General features: G+C 40.8%; 1 protein-coding gene across 2 annotated transcripts in view; it reads right to left on the reverse strand.

Annotated features, from left to right (window-relative positions):
* Positions 1-482: 482 nt before the first annotated feature.
* The window catches only part of atp2a3 (ATPase sarcoplasmic/endoplasmic reticulum Ca2+ transporting 3), a 43,893-nt gene continuing 31,010 nt past the window's right edge, over positions 483-13,365 (reverse strand). The window contains exons 11-22 of one of the 2 annotated variants that reach the window (XM_075486429.1): positions 12,796-12,927; positions 10,813-10,929; positions 9,551-9,769; positions 8,660-8,995; positions 7,677-7,897; positions 7,390-7,592; positions 6,765-6,850; positions 6,323-6,456; positions 5,619-5,736; positions 4,489-4,606; positions 4,256-4,289; positions 483-4,139 (exon numbers count right to left, since the gene is read on the reverse strand). In XM_075486429.1, the coding sequence (XP_075342544.1) occupies positions 4,285-4,289; positions 4,489-4,606; positions 5,619-5,736; positions 6,323-6,456; positions 6,765-6,850; positions 7,390-7,592; positions 7,677-7,897; positions 8,660-8,995; positions 9,551-9,769; positions 10,813-10,929; positions 12,796-12,927 (1,689 nt within the window). In that variant the 3' untranslated portion in view covers positions 483-4,139; positions 4,256-4,284. The remainder of the gene's footprint in view (positions 4,140-4,255; positions 4,290-4,488; positions 4,607-5,618; positions 5,737-6,322; positions 6,457-6,764; positions 6,851-7,389; positions 7,593-7,676; positions 7,898-8,659; positions 8,996-9,550; positions 9,770-10,812; positions 10,930-12,795; positions 12,928-13,365) is intronic. The other variant, XM_075486428.1, reaches the window with a different exon arrangement.

The raw sequence follows: 13,365 nt of genomic DNA on the forward strand, positions 1-13,365 counted from the left end.
GTTAGGCTTAGAATAAAGTAGCTACATAGTCTAAATACATATGAGATGCAGTTACTTACCATGTTTCTACAGTTAAGGAGCATGAGTAGCTCACAACTAGCTGCTTTTTCTTTTTCCAATGCATTTATTTGCAGGTTTGAGATCTGAAACAGTTTGATTGAGTCACCCGTTTGCTAAACCAGGCCTTTTGTCTCAAACACTGTCTAACTGTGACTTTCATGACCCGTTACTTTACTATGGAGAAATGCAATTGCTCACATGATACAGACCCTCAATTCCTGAGCGGGGACATTTATCTTGTGTGCCAAACAAGATGATACTTTCAGGGCTATGTACATCTGAGATAATTGTTGGAGACATTTATTGAATTAAAAAAAGTAAGAAAACAAATTCTGCTACAGAAAGTAGTTCCAAAGGAAGGCAGTGAGACCACAACGCATGTGTATTTATGGTTGCACATTACAATAATCACAAGCATCGGATAAATAACAAGATAAATAATCTTTATTTCCATGTCTCAGTTGTTTATAAAATTATGTGTCCACAATTAATATTAACAAGGCAACACAGAGAATCATTTTTTATTTCTCAGAGGAGGAACTCAGGCTCTGGAGACAGTTCACTTGTCTATATAGACGGAGAGAAAGGGGACCACTGGTCAGATGTAATCGAATCTGATTGCTCCTTTACTGCTAGTGAGGGTGGCCGTTTTTTTCTACAGATTAAAGAGGACATTAAGTACCGTGCCTGGAGTGTTGTGCAACATCCCAAACATCACATCCAAAAGGACTGTCATGGGTCTCGAGAGCCTGCATTCCCACCAAGCCCTTCAAACTAGTCGGAAAACTTCATAAACCAAGATCCATCCCTGCTCATCGCTCAGTGTAAACCAGACAGTTCATTCACAATTTTTTTTTGTTTTGTTTTTTTAAACATTCTCACACTAGAGCTATCGCTGAAATGATCCGTGTCACCGCCGCTAATAATTGTAAGCACTACTCGTCTATCTTAAACACGATATCATTGTTTTTTTCCCAGTTAAAGACACAAAATCCCGGCAACTGTAAAAACCAAACGGAAACAATGAAGAAACAACCTTGTATTGTACATAAACAGGCACACACGCATACAGAAAAGGAAATAAACACACAAAAAAGAAGAAAAAAAAAGGACATCCTTGGATACATGTGCTCAAAAGAATTAAAAAAAAAAAAGAGATTTCTCACAAGTCTGCTAGGTGAATATGAAGTAAGTTATTAAATATTATATACTGTATAGGTTATTATTACAGTAACAAGGTTCCATGCGATCATATTCTCATCGTCAGAGGATTCAGTAGTAAATAACAAGGCTATACAGAGCTATAGTGCATGGTGGCCAGAGTGCCAGCATGTTACAGAGCGATGAAGACCTGGGAGAGGGACAGGAGGTCTGCTGGTCGGGACTGAGGTGCCACATTGTCATGGTGAACTGAAGAAAGCACTGAATGTACCGGCTGATTTAATTAAGCCAGTATTCACAAGACAGAATTCAGCTTCTGGTCTGAAAGGAAAGGAATAATCTACCCTTAAAATCTTTCCCTTTTCTCTCTTTGAACCAGGATCTGGTGATTTATCTTAATTAACTTTAAAGCATACTTTTCCCCAATTTGCATCACGACTTAAAAGTATGAAGTTGATTTCCATCTGTGTATTAGCAAGAATGACCCCCAGAGAGCATGTGAAACTGGAAACATCTGGAAACTATGCCATGCCATGCAAGTTTGGCTAGTTATCCCCTGGAGTAAGTTTAAAAAAAAAAAAAAAAACATCACCAAGCAAACAGATGACTGCAGACTGTACATTAAGTAAAATGGTTGCTATCGAGTTTTAGGATGGATTTTTTTTTCCAATTCTAAAGCATGCTCTCTGCATTACTGAAAATGAGTCAGTTACAATCAGGTCTGGAAGCAGGAGAAAGGTAAGAATGACCTGCACGCTGTGTTAATACTGCCCAAAGTAATTTTTATTAATGTCAATAATACGCCTATATCTGATTATTAATCAATTCATTGTTTGGCTTGTATAAGATCCGAAATATGAGAAAATGCCAGTTTAAATTTAGCCTAAATATTCCAATAACAATAATGTAATAGAAAGAAAACTAGTAAATAGTCAAATCTGGGAGCATTAAATCATTCAGTATTTGGCTTTTTTCTTTTTCTTGCATTTTTTATCTTAAAGCTCTCTGATCAAATCTGAGACGCAACCAACACAGTGTGCAGATACCCGTTTTTGATCCAGCACCTCCATAACCCAAGTTATTTTCTTAATGTGCACTCTCCACCATCCTGGCAATACGTGGAAGCAACGAGAGACCAAAAACACAGCTGACCCAGTCCACAGAACTCCAGGGCCCAACACAACCCCCCAAAAAAACAAGACTTAAAAGACACAAGTCAAACCCTCATGGGTTTATTCAGTCAAATACATTACTATATAGTCATTATAAAACATTACCCAAGTGAACTGCTAAAGCACTGAGAGAGCAAGAGGAGCTGAGAAAGCAGCACACAGGAAGCAAAAGGGGTGGACATTTATTCATTCCATCAATTCTGGGGCACGTATGAGTGAAAGTGGCTGCGGTGGGTAAAAAAAAAAAAAGAAGCTAATTTAAGGTTAGCAGTGACACATTCATTTGGACCACATCTTCAATGTGGAGGTGCAGTGGGTTTTATAAGGCATGGATGTTTACTGTGCTTCATATACAAATGATTTATGACCAGGTGAGACCGAGACATTCAAGAGGTTTGCTTCCTTAACTTAAACTACATCATGTGTTCCATACAGAGGCTGAGAAACAAAATTTAAAAATGTAATCAAGTAAGGCTATATGCACACAGACATTAGCGCAGGCTCTGGGTGAGAAAAAGCTGAATGGATTCACAAAAAGACGCCCGTGTTCTGCACAAAATGTCACAAAGTATTGTCGTGATGTTCAGATCTACCTTTTATTGACACATTAAATGGTTTGCATTGATGACGAATCTTTTTTTTTTGTCAATCTTGATGTGGCTTCTGGATTTTTTAATTCATCATCGGCAAGGATTGTATTTCTTTTTGTTTCTTTTAATATTTGGCCTGTGTGTGAGCTAACCTCAGCCCCTCGAATTAAGAGCCAAAGTAAGCGGCGAAGCAGCGTAAAGCTATTCACACCTTCAACACCTTAACTAAAGAGCCCGATAGCGCCATAACCCCCGGACCCACAGCTGCCTCCTTAGGAACAGAGCACCAGAAAGAGAGGCGGAGAGGGAGCAAGACAGGCAAAAAGAGAGTAATTCTGCAAGTTTTTTTTCTTCTTTTTTTTTTTTCCTTTTTTGGAGAGAGCAAATATAAGGGGTCGTGACAAAATGGCCAGAGAATCAAATGTGTTGTGTTGATGTGAGCACGCTGCAGCAGAACTGGCTGGAAGTCCGTCCCAGCAGTGTGGGTGGCAGCAGCTTCAGATGTAGTTACACCGGCGCTCTCATGAGCACGCCAACACGAGCTCCAGCTCCTCTCACATTTTCGTCGATGCTCGTTTATGTAAGTTTGTCCGTCAGTTTCTTCTCCACCTCTTAATCTCTCTTTCAGCCTCTGTGCAGATTTACACCCCAGCCCTCCCCACCCACCCAGTATTATCGTTCCCCTCTTCTCCCTTTCCTTCCCTCCCCAAAGTCCAGTTGTGCACCACTATGTTTGTCCTGTACAGTCATAAAGATCAAATGAGCAGAAATCTTTAAAAAGCCCAGGGCACTTTAATCCCTTTTTTTCTTTTCTGCACTTTTTTTTTTTTTTTCACTTACACAACTATAGAGAAAGTTCTGAATCTGCCGGTATTTTCCTCTTTCACACAGACACTCGCACAAGCTCGGTGCTCATCTACTTTCACACATGTACAAAGCCATGCACGCAGGAACACAAATGCTCTCTTTCTTGCAAGCTCTGCTCATGTCTAGTGGTGGTTTGTTGGACATGCAGGGTTGGGGAACGAAGGCAGGGGAAAAGGTTCCTAGATCTTAAAGGGAAGAGGGTAGCTGTGTGTGTCTAACTATGTGAGTGTGTTGAGGGAGAGATCTTAGTTCAGCTGCCATCTCCTCCGATATTTCTTCTCGTCATCACCTGCAAGGAATAAAAGAAAAAGAAAAGTCAATGCATTGGTTAGAGTCCACGGTAACTAGTTCATTAAGTTTATAGCGGTCAGGTTTAAAGCAGGAAGCACAAAGAAGTTGGAGTACCTTTTCACAGAAGGTGAGATAGTAAGAATTTATGCTGAATTGGAAATGCGGGTGAAAAGAAAAATAAGAGCAGGAAAAGGCAGCAATCAATAGAGAGATAAAACTTGATCAATGACACAAAAACATCAACTGATTTCAAGAAACATCAACAAATTCCCCCACAAATGAGATTTTATTTTATTTTTATTGGTTGACAAAGTCCACAGCTGGACTGATAATGAACCTCAACAAACCTTCTAGATGGTTCCTGGAGACATATTTCAGTGCCTCATCCAGGAGGATGACTGGGATGGAAATCTTGAGGACCACAATCCACTGGGTCAAGCACAAAGGGGTCACCTGGAAGATTAGCTAAGGAACAGAAGAAAAAAAGACAGTCAGAGACTTTTCTTCTGATATTACATGATTGCAGGCGGAGCTACAGTCGACGCTGTGGCAGAAAGGCTTCTTACTATACAGTCTGTTTTCTACGGTTGCCTTGAAAGCAAAACATACTGCCAATCAGAAACTGCAAATGACAAAAACACCTTCTCTGGCTTGACAATACATGTGCACCATTACAGAACATACGGAGCCATTCAGAAATATTCACTGACCAATACAAACCCTTGTCTGATCAAGGCTTTTATTTGTGACATCTGTCAGTTTCTTCATCGCCTTACAATCATATTTTGCTGAGTGTACCAATTGTTAGTGATGGACTTCCAAACCCAAATACAATTCAAAGACGCGTCGTCACTGTAAATCTGACATTTGAGAGGAGCCACAAGTTTCAATAGGATTTAAGTCAGGTGAAAAAGGTGGCAGAGTCAGTATTCAGTCATCTTCGAGACCTTTGAAAAAACTGTCTACAGGCATTTCCTGAACCAGTCCTGACATTCCTGAGTATTATTAAGTGTTGGCCATGTTTCAACCTGACCACCTGCAACAACACTAACGCTGCCAATGTTATTTCATTTTGTAATCTGCAAATACAAATAACAGTTTTGTCTTCCTGATCTCCATTTTGGATTAAAGAATAAAAAAGTAGGCCGTCTAAAATAAATAAACGATGTGCCTCTGACTCATTTTAAAGCACCGACCTTTGTTGTGCACATTCCCGGGCCTGAAACTGCCCTGGAGTGCTTGAGGGCTGAGATACCACAGTTCAGAACTTTGGCTTTCTAAAACAACTAGTTAACAACAGTTTTATCATAATGGGTAAAGTGATGGAGTAGGGAAAAATAAAACTTGGACCATTACATTTGACCGCGACATGAGTGACAACTGCCAGTATGCATGTTGCACATTTTTCCATAGTTGTGAGCTGGCCAAGTGAGAGGAGAGGAGTCTAGCTAAGACTCAGAGTGTCCTCAGTACTTACCGGCAGAGGCTCGACGTAGAGGATTAAAAAGTGGAGGGAGAGGGAGAGGATGATTGCTCCCAGCAGCCAAATATTGACCCAGGGAGGCATCCTTACCAGGGACTGGTTCTCAGACAAACTGTCAAGGAGAGGTTTCAACAGATCAAAACATGCCGACGGTTCAGCTGATGAAATTGATAAACAGTGACTAACATAAAATTTTCTCAGAAACGAAGCAGCTAAACAAGTAAAGACATGTCGCTTGTTAATATGGTGCATTAGACTTTCCTAAGTGAGAAATTAGCATTTCTTTCCGTAAGGGAAGTGACTGAGAATTTCACCACAAGCAACCCTGGCTCAAAAAAAAAAAACACGGGGAGATATTTACCTTTATATATATATCTTATATAATATAATTTTATTTTGAGCCTCTATCCAAAAAAGATATTGTTCCATTTCTTAAAACGTGTGGCTACACATGGTTCCTCTTCTGCATTTGCCCCAAATGCCAGAGACAAAAAACTAGAAACATTCCACCCTTCCTACTGTGAATAGAGCGGACGGTTGTGTTTTTCTGGCATATTACCCCTCAGAGAATTACATAATTTTCTCTCAAAGGGCCTGTTGTCTTGTTGCATGACATTGTCTCTTCCTTTTAATGACCATCTGACAGCCCTGACATTTAAGCATTGTTTACCCGGACATGACAATAGAAAATTACTGACCTGTTGAGTGCATTGAACATTTCGATAGTGACCAGCACTGACAGCGCCATGGTTGTGGGGTAGCGGGATTCAAACACCTCACAGTCTATTCCCTTGAACATGGGGTTGTCCTCAGTGCACTGCATGAAGTGTCGCTGTAACAGAGAGACAGATGGGAGTTATCTTTCCCTGATGTGCCCCAATCAAATCTGAGTTTCATCAGATCTGATGGGGGAACAGCTGCAGAACCCTGGCTTCATCCCAACTCTGTCTGCAACCATTCCTCATGGGTCTCACTTCCCTTTCTGCTCCCGCCTGCTGGACTCACCAAACATTATTGTGTCCAACAGTGGGTTAAGGAAAGAAGGTAAAGGGGAGCATAATAAATATTATCATAGTATCCTCTGAGGACAAGGCTGAGCTGCATAAGGCGAACTGAGAAGAAGTATGTTTGGTCGCTCACCAGCTGATTGAAAGACACTTGTGGGCCGTCTTCATCAAACAGGTACCACCATGTGGCCGCGCTCACCGTTCCAAGTCCCACGTATCCTACAAGAAAACAAATCTGACATATGTATACCCTAGATATCGTTTCATATTCATCAGATACTTGTCAGAAAAAACAAACTGAACAAACTGATGCATAATAAAGTATAAATATATGATGTCATTGTGATTTGTTACAAGGAATAGAAAAAAAAGAATGTCTGATCCGTTTGTGGAGATTAACAGGCGCTTCTCCAGTCTTGCAAAAAAAATGTCTGATGCTTAGTTATTTGCATGAATCCATAATTCATGCAAAAAGCTTAGAGTGCTGTAAACTCAGGCTGGCAAAAAGTTGGAAGTTTCAGAAATTAGCATTTGTTCTACTAGCTGCTGTAGTTACTCCATGTGTTATCCAAGCTTGCTAGAGCCAGAAGAAACATATTTTACCTGCATTTCTCAAGTCATTTCTTTATCTAAAATAATTGTTAAAATCTAATCATAAGTTATTTTGGCATTGTAGCTTTTTTACATGTATTACACTTAAACCCTAAACTGTAAACCTGTTAATCATAATCTGTCATTATGTCAGATGCAACTGCTACCTCCAATGGCCAAGTATCTGAAGAAGAGCCAGCCAGAGATGAGAGGCTCCTTTGCATTGCGGGGTGGTTTGTCCATGATGTCCAGGTCTGGAGGGTTAAAGCCCAAGGCAGTGGCAGGAAGGCCATCAGTCACTAAATTAACCCACAGCAGCTGGACTGGAATCAAAGCCTCCGGGAGACCCAGGATGGCTGTCAGGAAGATACTGTGGACAGACGGGGAGAATAGAGATCAGCCAAGGACACCAGGCTAGCTGTGAAGAAGGTCCCACATCCTGGCTGTGTCTCACCAGACAACTTCTCCCACGTTGGAAGAAATGAGGTATCTGATGAACTGCTTCATGTTGTTGTAGATGGCTCTGCCTTCCTCCACAGCAGCTACGATGGTGGAGAAGTTATCATCAGACAGCACCATCTCAGATGCCGACTTGGCCACAGCTGTACCGGAACCCATGGCAATGCCAATTTCTGCTTTCTTCAGGGCCGGGGCATCGTTCACACCATCTCCTGTCTGGGAGATTTGAACCGAGTCAAAAGATTTGAATTTCTTAATAGTAACAACTTTAAAAATCCAACTATTAGAAGCTGAAATATTAATTGTAAACTGGAGGATATTTTGCAGACAAGAACTAATTTCAAGTAACAGAGGAAAATGTTCAGTATCAGCGAGTTGGATCTACTTCTTTGAAGAGAAAAAGCTCAAAGAATTTCTTAGCAGCCCATAAACCAGTGTTATGCAAGTAACAAAGTAATGATAATTGAAAGTGAACTTCTCTCTCATCTCAGTTTTGATTTTAGATCCAGACAGGATTAAACCAAAGCTTTGCAAGTGACATATCCCTCTGTCTTTGCAGGACCTGAAGCTGCTTTAGACTGCTGTAAAAGGGGGAGTTGAGTCTGACAGGAAAATTGTGATATTGTTGTCTCACTCTCTCTCCTGTACCAACCCCCCACCAGATCTGAGACAACCCCTCTTCAGAGACGTGTGTCAGATAGGAAGCAACAGAGCGGACCAAAGATGACAGCTTTAGATAGCAGTGTCTGAGAGAGCAGCCTCAGAGAGACCTGAAACATGTCACGCCTCACTGCCCTCCTCTTGTGAAATATTATTCAATGACAAACCTGCAGGACAGAGAAAACACATTCTTGCCTTGATAATAAAGTTATGTGACAAATGACAAAGAGAATATATAAAGCAAGGATGTGCAGAAAGCACTGTTGGGCTGAGGGGAAAAGTTACAGAAGTACACTAGTAAACTTCCCTTCTCCTCACCATGGCTGTGATCTCATCGAAAGACTGAAGGTATCCAACGATCTTGGACTTGTGGGCTGGCTCGACACGGGCGAAGCATCTTGCCTCTTTGACAGCTTCCCTCTGAGCCTCCAGTGGGAGATCGTCAAACTCGCGGCCTGTGTAGGCCTTTCCTGTTACGTCCTCCTCTTCCCCAAAGATCCCAATTCGCCTGCAGATGGCAACAGCTGTGCCCTTGTTATCTCCTGTGATCATGATAACCCGGATACCTGCTTCATTGCAGAGTTTAATCGAACCGATCACCTCCTTCCTGGGTGGGTCGAGCATGCCCACACATCCAACGAACGTGAGTCCCATCTGAAAGGTTAAAACAAAGAGCGCTTTCACCAGGTCATATCTGAACTCAGAATCTCTTTCCAATTTCAGTGAAAGTTTCCATTTATATTTCTGCAGGAAAACATTAAACAGATTACTTTATTACAACAAAAGACAAGATCCAAGAAAGAGGATCCAAGTGTTAAAGCTTTATTATTTAGCAAGTGAAGATAGTGTAGTGTCATTGGTTCATGTAAACTAAAGTTATCACCACAAAGACATTTCACATTAAAAATTAGATAAATGACTGATTGCCAGTTAATAACTGTCATATAAATTCATTGAACTATTGTTTAAGATTGTTGAAATATCAGCCTTACGGTTTTGAATGCTGGACATAACCACACAAACACTTTCCCCTTAATTCAGTCTTCATGCAAAGTATAGCGCAGTATTTTTTCAAAACTTTGGTTAAACTCAGTGAAGCATAATTCATAAAATGTCAAACTAAAGTTTCAATAAGAGCAAAAAATGAGCCTGTTTTAACATGAATCCTCACGCTAAAGATGAAAATGTTTTCCCAACTCTTCACTGTACCTCATATTCTGCAAACTTGCTGGAATTCTCCAGGTCCATGTCGTCTTTGCGTGGCGGGGTGTCGTGAGTGGCCAGAGCTAGGCAGCGCAGGGTGTCCCTGCCTGTGCCCCAATCCCTGATTTTACCCAACAGTTGGTCACGCAGGGCAGGTGTCAGCGTCACCTTTCCTGTTCCAACCCGCAAATACTGACACCTCTCAATCACACTTTCTGGGGCACCCTGTCAACATGAAATTTTATTGACAAAAGGACATAAAACAGTTATAGAATGGAGTTTATAGGAAAGTGATGAGAAAGTATGTTTACAGGGCAGATGGAAAGTTTTACATCCCATCTACATAAGTATTCACACTCCTAGTTATTCCATCCATAACTGCTCTGATGGATCCTACTTCTATCATTTCTTGTTGCAATGAGTCCACCTGGATTGTGTCCAACCGAATTAAAAATAATTAGGAAGGCACACACAAGTGTATTTAAGATGATTTAGGTGCAAGTGAAAACAAAGCCACAAGGACAAGAGAACTGTCTATAGACCTGTAAGATGCGACTGCGTCAAGAAACTTTTTAGATCTGGATAATCTGTCAAACTGAGTAATTAGGACTTTTACTTTTGGAAACAGGAGAAACCTTCACAAAGACAACCATCACTGCAGCATTTCAACGATGAGGTTGAGATAGTGACTGAACAGAAGCCAATCCTCAACAAAAGATATGTGAAAGATAAGAGCAGAACAAATATGGCAAACCTGAGAGAAAACCTTTCCATAACGCTCATGATCTAAGGCTGGGGCAGGTGTTTACTTTTCAACAAGACAACCACCGTGAAGAGAATGCAGGAAAAAACATGTGATCTGAACCAAGAAGAAACTCTGGAGATAGAGATCCCCATCCAACTTTGTTCAACCTGAGCATTTTTTCCTAAGTTGTTTTCCAAATGAAAGATGCACCATACTTTTAAGACTGCCATAACCACCAAAAGCAGTCTCGCTGTACCAAAGGTGTTCTTCTCAAGTACTGAGTGAAAAGTATAAATACTAATATGAATGGGATATTTTAGGCTCTTTTTAAATTAATTTACAGAACACTTAAAAAGCCATTTTTTTTCTTAAATTGCTACTGCCGTGTGAGATTAATAAGAAAAAAACTCAGCTGAATGCATTTTGAGATAAGTCTGAAACATAAAGAGGGAAATTTGAAGAGGTCTGAAACTTTCCACCTGTACCGTACGTGTCAATTTGATACTGTATTATTTAGCCATGCCTTGATGAACATCTTGCTCTGGGAGCCCGGTTTGACTTGGGTGCAGTAGACAGACATGGACTTGCGGTCACGAGAGAACTCCAGAGTGAACTCCTTCTTCATTAATTGTCTGATCACCTAACGGATGAAAAAGAACAAGAAAAATAATTAGAAGTGACAGAGCAGGAAAGAGACAAAGAACCAGAGACAGAGCTAAGTAGCTATATGTGTATCTGTCAGACTGGAAGCTGGTGGGTGACTGAGGTTAAACTGAGCCACTGACAGCTGAGGGATGACACTTTAGAGCCGACTCTCAACCACTTTTTTTTCTTTTTTTTTTTTTTTTTTTTAAATGTCTTGCTGCTGTCTTGGATGTCTGTACGCCGGCATTTGATGCTACTGATGTGGCCTGAAGATGATCAGCAATACCAGAAACAAATAGACAAACAAGCAAAGTGCTAATTAGAGGGCCGACTTGCACTGCATAATGCCTAAAATATGCCTCTTTTCCTCATATTCACCATTATCTGCCTTTAACATCTTATCTCGTTCTACCAGTAGGAGTCCCTCTGGTTCATATTCTGCCCTGATGCCAATGCACAGAGAAGGCTTACAGGTTAAACTGAAGATACTCTGTCCTGCTAGATTATTGTACGTGGTGAACACGCACTCGATAAAACATATTTGGAAAACTGACGGTGTGATGAACTTTTTCACTCTATCAAACAAGGAGAGCAACGGGAGGTTCGTCTTAGCATAGTATACACTTTTTTCCTGCTGTTTTCTGCTCTGTGCTGCCAGCAGCTACTTGGAAACTTATGGCCATCTCATCTAAAATTTGCTGAGGATGTATCTTACTGCGAAGAGATTGCATTTATATGTCATTACACTAAGCATGTGCACCATACTCATGTAGAGGTTTGAAATTAAAACAAAAGAAAAAAAACAAAAAAACACACACACTATGAACCATCTTGCTTCTCTAGCCTTTTGGTCAATACAAGCCTCCCCTAATCACAGACCCCTAAGCGTTTGTCAATCGCCAGCATCCCGAAAATTAGAGCGACTGGGATTTTAATGACCGTTATTGACACAGCAGTGGAAAAGCTAAGAGCTGGAGTGGAGCTCCTCATCACTGCAGGACAAACAGCAGCTTAGCAAACTACTAGCCATGCACACAGGGCATCCTCTCTTCCACAGGCCACCTCAACACTTTAAATGCAAATAAAAGAAAAAGAACATTTAATGTCACTGCAGCTAGTTTGGCTCAAAACTGAGCAGGACACAAAGTAAGCTACAGCTGTTAAATATCTTTATGGGAGAAGTCAGAAACAAATAATGACAAGTTCACACCCTCAAGTCAAACATGGGTGTAAAAATGACAACACTGAGTTTTATTAGGAAGTCCTTGTACAAGACAATAAACTCTGATGTGTTGACTTACTGTCTGTCAGCCTGGATTAAACTGTACCTATATGTAAAAACAATGATTTGACACAAACACGTACAGTTTAAAGAGGGGAGCACGAGGTCATTTTGCTGCCTCCCCCCATGAATACAGGCAGTAAACAGTGTGACATAATGAGCAGACTAATTACAGTCTTGCATATTTATGCTACAGACTGCTACGTCTGGAGCCTCACTGAATGAATAAAGAGGAGTAACACACAGATTACCACAGACACCTTTGATTGGACATTTAGACACTTTTTACACAGCATTTATTTCACACTGTTAACTGATTGAAACGGTTTATTAAGAAAAACAAAATCTGTTTTAGCCTGAAATGCATGCAATGACGCACACTAGAATCAAACCAAATAATTTCATAGGAAGTTCATGTGCAGCAAGTATGAATTTTTTACTATGTACTGTGTGTATGCAAATGAATATGCAGACACATGCTCTGACATCTGATCAGATTATCAGTGGCAAATGATCAAAACTTCACCATGCTGTTAGCAGCCTGTTTCGGTGTCACATCTTCATGGTGCATGTTCTTACCGAGTTGCAAGCCCCAGCCCGTTCCACCTTGGTGAGTGCAGACACGTCGGTCTTGAAGACGTTCATCTTTTCCACCAAAGTGGTGAGAGCTGTTTCTGTGGCCTCACCCACCTTCTCATAAACCCCTTTGGCCTGGAGAGAACAGATAACAGATATTAATTAGAAACATATACAGACTCTTTCTTGGACTTACAGACCATCTTAAAAAGATTGAAATGTGATTAAAAGAAGCCAAGCCGATTAACTCGGACCCCTTTAAAGTGACAGTCAAACCCCCAGCCCTGATTAAATGTAAACAAAACTTTGAAATGACAGAAGAAAGACTCCAAAACAAATAAGACTATGAGTCAATCTGCACACCATTGACCTCTATTGCTACCATAAACTTTGAGTCACTCACGCAAAGTGTTGTGCCCTTGCCAGCTGAGACGTGGAGTGGTTGAGATGAGACAGTAATGGTATACCACACGTCATTTGTTGTGTGACCAGCCATAGAAGGCAATAAAACACCTCATTCCCCTCCAATATTCACATCCTCTGCTGTCCCCACTTTCCTGGTTTAGCACTTTC

Source organism: Odontesthes bonariensis, chromosome 16 (assembly GCF_027942865.1).
Source record: "Odontesthes bonariensis isolate fOdoBon6 chromosome 16, fOdoBon6.hap1, whole genome shotgun sequence".
Taxonomy (NCBI): domain Eukaryota; kingdom Metazoa; phylum Chordata; class Actinopteri; order Atheriniformes; family Atherinopsidae; genus Odontesthes; species Odontesthes bonariensis.